Source organism: Pteropus medius, unplaced genomic scaffold, assembly GCF_902729225.1.
Source record: "Pteropus medius unplaced genomic scaffold, Ma_sr-lr_union100, whole genome shotgun sequence".
NCBI classification, from domain to species: domain Eukaryota; kingdom Metazoa; phylum Chordata; class Mammalia; order Chiroptera; family Pteropodidae; genus Pteropus; species Pteropus medius.
The window spans coordinates 15,596,246-15,607,509 of NW_024352787.1; the positions used below are offsets into that span (position 1 = coordinate 15,596,246).

At 36.1% G+C, this 11,264-nt stretch overlaps 1 protein-coding gene across 1 annotated transcript; it reads left to right on the forward strand.

Moving 5' to 3' along the window:
* Positions 1-26: 26 nt before the first annotated feature.
* Positions 27-10,418, forward strand: MRPL32 (mitochondrial ribosomal protein L32). The gene is made up of 3 exons (XM_039849405.1): positions 27-200; positions 1,879-2,060; positions 9,584-10,418. Exons 1-3 carry the CDS (start codon positions 68-70, stop codon positions 9,836-9,838), a joined length of 570 nt encoding a protein of 189 aa, XP_039705339.1. The 5' UTR covers positions 27-67; the 3' UTR covers positions 9,839-10,418.
* Positions 10,419-11,264: the final 846 nt, after the last annotated feature.

Consider the following 11,264-nt stretch of genomic DNA (forward strand, 5'->3'; position numbering starts at 1 on the left):
CTGTGCGCATGCTCGAGGTAGGGGCGGGATCCAGCAGCCGAGCAGGAGCAGTCTTAGGGTGAAGAATATGGCGGCGGTCAAGCTGGTGGTGGTGGTGGTTCAGCCGCGGCCGACAGCCCAGAGGCTCCTCCGGAACGGTTGGGAGCTACTGCAGCAGAAACTTCAGCAGAGTGGGCCAGGCTCCTTCAGTCTTCCGTGGGGTACGTAAAGAAGGCCTCCGTGGGCGAGGGGGTGGATGAGGAAACCCCAGACAGCGTGGTGGACAGTCCTTTCTCGTTCCAGTGCGCGATAGGGGACGTTGTCAGGAGTATATACTTAGAAACAAGAGACAGCTGATCTTTCTCCCCTTCTCCGCAAAAAAAAAAAAAGAAAGAAAGAAAAAGAAAAAAGAAAAAGAAAGAATCCTCTGTCACATTAGTACACAAAATGTTACTGAAACTCTTTAGCTTCTGGCGCCTCTTATCTTTTCCTTTCCAGTCCACCACACCTTAAAGGAGTTTGTCCTCTTTTTTGGTGTTTGATTTCTGTGCAGTTGAATCCTGATCCCTCTTTTTCTCCTGGAACTAATTCTCTTGGATCTTAAAATTGTCATCGGCGATAATACCCAGGCGCTCTGAACAGAGAGCCCACTATGTGCCAAAGCATGCCTGTGCTTCCTGAGATAACCACCACAACAATCCCATTAGGTTTCTCCACTTTTCAACTGAAGTAGTCTTAGAAAGTCCTGAGGCTGTTAACTACTGGGCTATGATTAAAAATACTTTTAGGTATATCGAAAAGGAGTACTAGTTGTTAAGTGTTACACAGCTTTGTATATTTTTAAGAGTTGCTAAATCAAAAGCAGTAGTGTAAGTCTGAGAAATAGCAAGGACAAGGTAAGAGATCTCTGATTTTATAAACAATTTGGGAAAACAAAAGTGAAACGTTGATAATCACATAAATTAATAATGTAGCCTCCAGCCCCCGGTGGAGGACCACCAGAAATCAGTGAGTTATAGGAAACACACTCTTTATTCAGCCAGCTGGGTCTGCCAGGGGTACGCAGACCCCAAATCAAGCAGCCCTGAAATGCAGAGGTAAGGGTTTTTAAGCCCTAAACTCCTATTCTTCATCCTGTTTGAACACAAGTCTATTTTTCTTTTTATTGTCAACCCACAGGTTGGTTGTACAAGCGGGGGGTACAGAAGCAGAAAGCTTATTGTTAGAGCGTTATGTTCCCATGGGCGATAGCCGAACAGTAATTTTCCGGCCAGCACAATAACATATAGAGCAGTGAGCTAGTTCTTTTTATTAGAGAAGAGACAGGACTCAAGATTAAATATTATGGAGAACTGAATGACTTAAACTGCCTGCCAGGTTATGTGACAAAGCAGCTAATTGAGTTTGAATATAAAAAAAAAATGGCCAGTAGGCAGTTACCTCATTATAGGTGAGAAGTGCATTTGAGGTATCTCAAGCCTAGATTTACTTGTAAAGTAAATAGGTATACTGCCCACCAACTGGATGTGGACAGTTCAATGGGTTTGTTTGTTTGTTTTGTTTTGTTTAAATTAGGTGCCTCTCAGACTTTTTTTCATGTTTACTACTAAACCCCTGAGTTCTGTTTTTCATAAGGTGAGAAACTCTTGGTAGAGTTTCACTGATTCATTTCAGCAGGTGTCTTTAAGAAAAAATTCTCTGTGTCTTCTTTAAAATTGCTTTATATATGAACGTTAGTATATTTTAATAGCTAAGGTTTCCTATTAAATGTCTATTAAATGAAATCTAAATTATAAAGATGTCTGTTTTCATATCATTGACTGTTAAGGAGACTGATATTTGTAAATAGTCATTTAGAAATTAGAAACTGATTCTGAATCTCCATGTTTTATTTTGTAGGACCAGCATTAACAGTCCAAGGGCCAGCTATATTTACAGAACCAGCAAATGATTCTAATGGAAGTAAGGAGACGTCCAGCCTTTTGGATAGTATCTTTTGGATGGCAGCTCCCAAAAACAGACGCAGCATTGAAGTTAACCGGTGTAGGAGAAGAAATCCTCAGAAGCTTATTAAAGTTAAGGTAACATGTTGATTTTTGTGGGTGTGTTTTTCTCATGATTACCACATGGTATGTTCACGTAACCTATGGGTGAATTATTCTCAGATCTTACTTTCTGTTTACTTTCTTTTGGTCTAAATAAAATATAATATTCTCAGTATGTATGTATGAATGTATGTATGTATGTCTACTGTCCTGTATCCCAAATAGTAGGAACACAGTCAAGTATGAACTTTGGTGTCTGCACAGAGGACTGGGTTGTGAAGAGCCTATATGACTTTAATTGTGAGCTGTGCCAGTCCTGTGCTGTGTGATTTTAAACCATATATGGGTAAAGTCTTAATTGTGGCAGAACCTAAAATTAAAGTTAGAAGCAGTAGGTACATTGGATCTTGGGTTTTACTGGCATTTACATATTTACTCTATTCTTCACTGTGAAGGAAAATTCTTAGATAAAAATAGCTAACATCTATTAAGTGCCTATGATGTATCTAAGTACTTTATGTGAATTACCTCATCAAAACCTCACAATAGCCCTCCAAAGGAAACATTGCTTTGCTCAGTTTTAGGATGAAGAAACTGAGGCAAAAAGAATTTGCCTGTGGTCACAAACTGTTAAATGGTAGAGCCAGGATTTGAACTCTGGCAGTCTAATTCTTGAGCTCAAATTTTTCCCTTGAAACTCTTTTTGTATGTTCTTATCCTTAGACAATTCCATATATCTGCTCTCTGCATTGGCTATATGGATACACTCTCTTCATTGATCTAGTAAGAAAAAGTATAGTGTTTATTGCCTTTGATCTTTTAATTTATAGCTTTAACAGCTGTGATTTGAACTACTATTTACTCCATAGCATTCCACAGTAGCAGTGCAGTGCCCATGAAACTCCAGAAAAGAGAACTTACTTTGATAAGCTTCTACCTTCGGTATTTAACCAAATCCTGAGCTTAAACCAAGAAGTATTGTCATAGTTGGGACCAGACTTAATATCTGGACTTGAAAAATACTTCATTAATTGAAACAACAGTAATTCATACAGTTAGATGAGATAATTTAAGATGTTAGGAATGATCTTGTACAGGTCTATTATATGATCTCCTTGAGTGCGTTGATTCTGAGGGAAAAGAATAGCTCTTATCCTGTGCATTCATTTTCTTTATTGAGTTTTCTGCTACGTATAGTATATTATGTTGGGTGCTTTGTCAGGAAAAGAGTACCCACTGACTATGGATATTTTTTCTATTCCTCCACTTGGGCATGCAACCCAGTTTCCATTATAGCAGAGTAAAATGAAAAATTGGTAAAGCAAGTAATTTGCAAGGTTCTTTATTCTTTTCGGACAATGAAATTGTTTTTCTCGTTTGCTTCACAAATGTATGTATATTAATCTTATGAAGTATTTCAGTTTCTTTTATGCTACTGTTTACCGAAGGCAGGGGTTATTATAGGGAAAGGGCCGAATAAGAGGTGGGGAAATTTTAAGACTGCAGGGAGAAGGTTGAGTAACGGGCAAAGTTGAAATTCCAAGGCTGCATCTGGAAGGGAAGGGAGAAGGTCTCCTGGCCTTGGTTTGTTTCTCATGCTACCTGGTCAAATGAAAGTTTGGGGAGGATTTTGCTATCAGTCTTCTGGCTCCAAACAATCTGGGAACCAAATAGCTTCCTTTGATGTCTCTTCCTAGAGTTCTCAATCAAGCAAACTGTTATACATTAGTTAAGGTATTTTTATGTACATAAAATATGGGAGTGAGATTTTTAAGGAGAAAAAGGAAAAAGAAAAAAATGATTACAATCATAAGACTACAGTAAAACCACAACAATCACTGTTACATGTGGGTTTATTTTTGGACTCTCAGTTCTGTTCCATTGGTCTATGTGTCTGTTTTTCTGCCAGTACCATACTGTTTTGATATTGTAGCTTTGTAGTATAATTTGAAGTCAGGCAGTGTGATACCTTGAGCTTTTTTCTTTCCCTTTTATATTGCTTTGGCTGTTTGGGCCCTTTTGTGGTTCATACAAATTTGATGGTATTTTGTTCTATTTCTTTGAAAAATGCCACTGTGATTTTAATGGAGGTTGTGTTAAATCTGTATGTTGCTTTGGGTAATATGGCATTTTAACTATGTCGCTTCTTCCAGTCCATTAACATAGAATAACCTTCCATTTCTTTCTTTCTTCTTCAATTTTTTTTAAAACAATGTCTTGTAATTTTCAGTATATAGGTCCTTCACATGTTTCATTAAGTTTATTTCTAGGTATTTTTTGTGTGTGTTGAAATTAAAAATGCAATTTTTTTTTTCCATTTTTTTTTTTTTCTGAAATTTCATTGTTAGTATTAGAGGTACAGTGGATTTTTGTACATTGAGTTTGTATCCTGCAATTTAATTGCATTTGTTTATTGTTTCTAATAGTTTTTTAGTGGCATTTTTAGGGTTTCCTTTATAAAAATAATGTCATCTGCAAAAAGTTAAAATTTTATTTCTTCATTCCCAATTTGGATGCCTTTTAATTCTTTCTCTTGCCTTATTGCTCTTGCTAAGACTTCCAGTACTGTGTTGAATAACAGTGGTGCCAGTGGGCACACTTGTTTCTGATCTTAGAGGAAAAGCTCGGGTTTTCACCATCAAATATGACATTAGTTGAGGATTTGTCATATAGTGTGTCTGATTATGTTGAGAACTTTTTTCTATATCCATTTTATTGAGTGTTTTAATCATAAATGGATGTTGTATCTTGTCAAATATTTTCTCTGCATCTATTGATGTGATTATATGATTTTTATCCTTTATTTTGTTAATGTGGTATATCACATTGATCTATTTGTATATGTCGAACCATCCTTGTGCCCCTTGAATGAACCCCACTTGATCGTGACATAATCTTTTTAATGTATTCAATTTGCTAGTATTTTGTTTAGGATTTTTGCATCTGCATTCATCAGAGTTACTGGTCTGTAATTTTCTTTTTTGTGTGTTATTCTTGCTGGGTTTCAATATAAAAATAATGTTGGCTTCATAAAATAAATTAGGAAGTATTGCCTCTTCTTCAGTTTTTTGGAAGAGTTTGAAAAGGAGAGGTATTAAATCATCTTTGAATATTTGGTAGAATTCATTAGTGAAGCCATCTGGTCCTGGACTGTTAGGTTTTTGATGATTGTTTCACTTTCTTTACTGTTGATCGTCTATTTAGGTTTTCCAGTTCTTCACGAGTCAGTCTAGGAAGGTTATATATTTCTAGGAACTGTTATTGTATAGTCTATACTATTCTCGTATAGTCGTTTGTGTTTCTATGGCGTCCTTTGTAACTTCAGCTCTTTTATTCCTGATGTTTATTTGAGCCTTTTCTTTTTTTTCCCCTTAGTCTAGTCAGAGGTTTGTCAATTTTATTAATCTTTTCAAAGATCTTTGTTGCATTAATTTTTTTCTGTTGTCTTTTTCTCTATTTTGTTTTCATTCTGCTAATTTTTATCATTTCCTCCTTTCTACTGACTAGGTTTTATTTGTTCTTTTTCTAGTTCTTTTAGGTGAAATGTTAGGTCTTTTGTTTTAGATTTTTCTTGTTTCTCAAAGCAGGACTGTAATGCTGTAAACTTCCCTCTTATCACCACTTTTGTTGCATCGCCCAAATTTTGATGTCATATTGTCTTTCTCATTTATCTCTGTATATCTTTTGATCTCTCCATTTATTTCTCCTTTGACCCAGTCATTCTTTAGTAGCATGTTGTTTAATCTCCACATATTTGTGATTTTTTTCCACTTTCTTTTTGCAGTTGATTTGTAATTTCAAAGCATTGTGGTCAGAGATGATGCTTGGCATAATTTGTTGAGGCTAGTTTTATGTCCCAATATATGCTCTATTCTTGAGAATGTTCCATATGCACTAGAGAAGAATGTATAATTTGGTGTTCTGGGATGAAAAGCTCTGTAAATATCGATTATGTCCATTTGGTCTAATGTGTCATTTAAAGCTGATATTTCCCTGTTTTTCTGTTTAGATGATCTATCCATAACTGTCAGTGGGTTATTTTAGTTCCCTATTATAAGTGTTTTTGTGGGTTTCTCCCTTTCGTTAAGTAGTAGTTGCTTTATATATTTTGATGTTCTCTGATTGGGTACATATATATTGATAAGTGTTATGTGTTCTTGATTTTATGTCTTCTTTCTCTTTATGAAATGTCCATATTTATTTCTTGTTACCTTTTTTATCTTGAAATCTATTTTATCTGATACAAGTATGGCTATATCCACTTTTCTCTGGATGTCATTTGGTTGGAGTATCATTTTCCAACCCTTCACTTTGAATCTGTAGTCGTCTTTGCTGCTGAGATGTGTCTCCTGAAAGTAGCATATGGTTGGATTTTATTTTTTAATCCATCCTACTACTCTGCACTTTTCAATTGATGATTTCAGCCCATATACATTTAAGGCGATTATTGATGTATGAGGATTTCTTGTAGCCATTTTATCTTTTGTTTTCTGATACTTCTGTGTCTCCATTTTTTCTTTTCCATTTTGTTTGGGTCTTAGCTTGGTGGTATTCTATTCCCCCCACCCCATTCCTCTTTTTTATGTTATGTGTCTCAGTTCTAGAGCTGTGTGTGGTTATCATTAGATTTATGTAAAAGTTTTATATGTGTAATAATCTTTTTTCTTTACATCTTATCTCCATTTACCTGTACAAGCTTTACCCCCTACCCATTTATGTTTTGTTGTCACAAATTACCCTTTTTGTACTGTGTATGCATTTTCAAATTGTAGTAGCTATTGTCTTTTTTTAAAAAAAAAGTTTGTATCTTCTTTAATCTTTATGTTATATTTAAATGTTTAATACACTATTCTGGACAAGAGTTGCAATTTCCTGCTTCTGTCTGTTAGTCATCTTATAGTTAGATATCCTTTTGTCTTTATGTCTTGTGGTCATAAAGTCCCTCACCTTCTGTATATCTGGAAAAGCTTTTATTTCTCTTTCATATCTAAAGGATAACTTGACTGGTGATTTCTCTTTCAATATTTTGAATGTGATTTCACTCTCTCCTCCTGGATTGCAGGGTTTCTGCTAAAAAAATCCAATGATAATCTAATGAGGTTTCCTTTATAATTACCATCTTTTTCCTGACTGCCTTGAGAATTCTTTCATTGTCATTAATTTCTGTCAGCTTTAATATAATGTACCTTGGATGAAGTCTTTTTGGATTGAGATAATTAGGTATCTGTTAGCTTCTTGGATTTGAAGATCCAATTTTTTCAATAGGCTTGGGAAGTTCTGAACGATTATTTGTTTGAATAGACTCTCTGTTCCCTCCTTCCTCTCTTCTTTTGTTACACCCATTATTTTCTTATATTGCTCTTTCTAATGGAGTCAGATAGTTTTCCGTAGAATTCTTTTATTTTTTTCTCAATTCTCTTTTCGCAGCTGAGTCATTTCTAGATTTCTGTCTTCAGTATCACTAATTCTTTCCTCTATGCTCGCTAGTTCATTCTTAATCTCACTGAGTTCTTCAGCTCCAGAATTTACATTTGGTTCTTTTTTATAGTTTGTCTTTGTAAAGTACTCCTTTTGTTTGTAGATTTTATTTCTGTGTTAATTAAACTACCTTCATGAGTTTTCTTGTATCTCGTTGAGTTTTTTCAGCTATGCAATCTTGAATTCTCTGTCATTTAAATTACATATTTCCATGTCTTTAAGTTTATTTTCTGGAGATTTTTAATTTTTTTCCAAGCTACCTCATTACCTTGGTTATTTGTGGTAATTGATGGATTATTTCTCTTCCTTGGCATTTGTGGAAATGAAATGTTTTTTTTTTTTTTTTAAGTTTTTGACACTTTACTATTTAGTAGGTTGATAAGTAGAGGTCCAACTCTTTTGTTTTTCAGTAGGTAGCTCTGAAATGCAAGTCTTTATTTTCTCTTACTTGCACTGCTGGGGCTTCTGGGATCCCGCTGGGGCAGTTTTGCCTCTTCCATAGACTATGCCCTGTATTCTTGGGAGATGTGGGTTTCCTCTCTCTGCCTAGGTTACCTCAGTCTCAGGGCACCATCTCCATGGGGGAATATGGTGGGTTTGGGGGCTTCAGGCCTGTAAGATTCCTGTGCCATCTCCTGTAACTAGATACTGCCAGCAGTGTTGTGCTATCTCAAGTGTCCCTGATGCCTCAACCAGTATCCACTGCATTGGATAGGGGCCAAACGTGGTGAGGCGCAGCGGCAGGCCCAGCGTCTGTGGGAACGCTGCTCCTCCATGAGCTCCCCAGTCAAGGTGCCCCTCAAAGTCCAGGAGGCAGATGAAGCCAAACTCCGATAAACAGAAGCAGAGCTCAGAAAGATGGACGAGGCTATCACCCTTTTTCAGAAGATGCTGTGATACACCAGCTCCAACCCACAGTGGTCTACCATGAGGATGGCAGCAATAAATATTTTGCCACAAAACAAAACAAAACAAAACAAAAAAGGGAGACTGGTAAGTACATTCGTGGCCTTGTTTCCTTTCGGTCATGGCAATTCACAGACCTCAGCTGCCACTCTTCTGTATCTCCACTCTGGTCACTAGGTAGAGCTGCAGTGTGTGCCTGCCCTTCAGGGAGAAATGTTCTTGCCTGTCCAGTTCTCAGGGCTGTGGGGAGAGTGTGCCCTATAACCTGATACCTCCATTGCTACATCTCTGCTGGGGCCACTGTGAGCTCCGGGAAGGTGAAGAGAAGTGATTGTGCATCTGTGGTTTTGTTTTCTGTCTGGTAATGAATGGCTGCTGCTAGATCACAGCTGTCATACCTTTGTGTTCCATCTCTGCTTTTGAGATTAGCTACACTGTGTGCTGGCCACTCAGGCAGGAATGTTGATTTTATCTCCCTGTTCCTTAAGGCTGCAGAGTGTGCTCTCTGTACCCTGACACTTCCACTGCTACTGAGTTTGTTGAGGCCATAGTGAGCTCTGGGCTACATCTGTGGCACCAGTTTCTGTCTGTCCTTCTTTCCGCTTCCCCTGTTTACTCAGATATACCCACCTTCAGATGTTTCAATTAGAGGATTTCTCAGATGTGTTTGTGTATTGAGAAAGGAATCCTTTGTTGAATTATAGCTGTCCAACTTGTAACTTCAAGGGGAGAGACCTGGAGGTCCCCTTATGCCACCATGCTGTTAATGTCATTCCTGTTTTCCTTTATATTTCAAGTCTACTTTTAAACACATCAAAAAGACTTTCTTTAAAGGGCGTAATTTTCATTATAGTTGGAAAGGTGTATAAAAACTCATCAAAATATCCTCAAATTGTAACAAAACAGGTAAGTTTTAGATTAATGAAAAAATAAATGTTCTTATATAAAAAGAAAAATTACACTATCTACCAACTATACTTCATATATAGGAATTTGAATTACACTGTGATAAATCAGGGGGAGCCAACTCGTAATGTATTTAAAGTGAGGTTGAACTAGATGGTATATAACCTCGTGCAGCATGATTATTCCAAGAAAATTCAAATATAAGCTCCTGTCAGTAATTATTTGTTCATTATTTTGCCTCTTGTTAATTTTTTTTTCTTTTTTTAAAGACCAACATAGACGTTTGTCCTGAATGTGGTCACCTGAAACAGAAACATGTCCTTTGTGCCTATTGCTATGAGAAGGTGTGTAAGGAGACTGCAGAAATCAGAAGACAGATAGGGAAACAAGAAGGGGGCCCTTTTAAGGCTCCTACTGTAGAGACCATGGTGCTGTACACAGGAGAGACACCATCTGAACAAGATCAAGGCAAGAGGATCATTGAACGAGACCGGAAGCGACCCTCCTGGTTCACCCAGAATTGACACCAGAGGTGTTTAAGTAGGATAACTTAACATAAAACATTTCTCCTGAAGAAAAGGAAGATTCTTTGTTTTTAATGTTTTGTGCTTGTTTTAAAATCAATAAAGCTCGAAACATTCTTTCTGAGCAATTTTAGTGTGGATAATTTAAAGAATATGTCAGGAGTAAAGTCTGAAAATGTTTGTTTATGCAGAGGCTCAGTGGATTTATATGTCTGTTTTTATTATAAGGTTTTAAGTAAATGTTAGGTTTTCAGGACAGAACAATAAAACAAATAATTTTAAATTCATATCAAGAGTTACGTGTTTGGCTGTGGTTTTGTTTGCCACTGTTTTTTCTTACATAAGACTACTTACAGAAATACATTTGTTTAAGTAATACCTAGAAATAGGTTATTATTTGAATTCTGGGTAATGTTTTTAAGTTGGTGGTTGTTGTAGTAAGAAAAGGTTCTGTCTTTTCTTTCGTTGTTTTAGCAAACTAAAATTACCTTTGGTGAAATTTATGTGGGACATATGTTAATTTACTTGGTTGGACAAATAATTCTTGACATTTTACATTAAATCAAAATGACATTCAGAATTCCTTAAATGGCTCATGAAATTTATAATTTATTGTTTTGGAAGAGAAACTTTTAAAAGAAGATGTGAGTAAATTCAGTAGTACACAGAAAATGCTAAGGATGTTTCCTTTGCATTTCCTAAATATCCTTTTAATTTATATCTTATCATTTTCTCTTTATAGCAATGGCCTTTTTAACTTAAAGCAGTTCATTTCATATTTCTTTCTTCTCCCATTCCTCTGTCTACCTTGAGCAGAAGGTTTACTATTTTGTTTCCTGCCCCATTCAAAAATAAATAAAAGTGAGATAGCTTTTAAAACATAGAGATAAGAGTATTATGGTTAAATGGAAAAATCAGTGCACAAAATAAGATAATACCTAGAATAATGCATGACAGAATACTTACTAGAATTAGACAGCAAATTGAACACTGAACTTATTTTCCTTAGAAAGAACCTGCATGGCTAAACAAGGTAAGACAAAATCCGGAAATGTACCACTATCTTGGTACCAAGACCTTGGGACATTTCTTCTGGGGGACTTCAGAAGGAGGATTTTGTGATGAGATTATCCATGTTATCCCTAGAAGTAAAGTTATCCCTCATGGTTTCATGAGGTACAGTATAGACTGAAAATATATTGAAATGCAATTCAATAAAGGCAAATCCTTAAAACTTCCAAAGTATTGGAATCCCAGTAAATAGCTTTTTCAAGGCTTGACCTGAGCTAAGCATAGAATTGAGTTTCTAGAGCAATTGGCTATATGAATATTCTTATTAAGGCAACTCTTTGGATAATTATTTCTTAATCTCTGACAAGCCTTAGAAATTCTATATGTCACATTTAAAGTAGGTATTGGTTGAGTA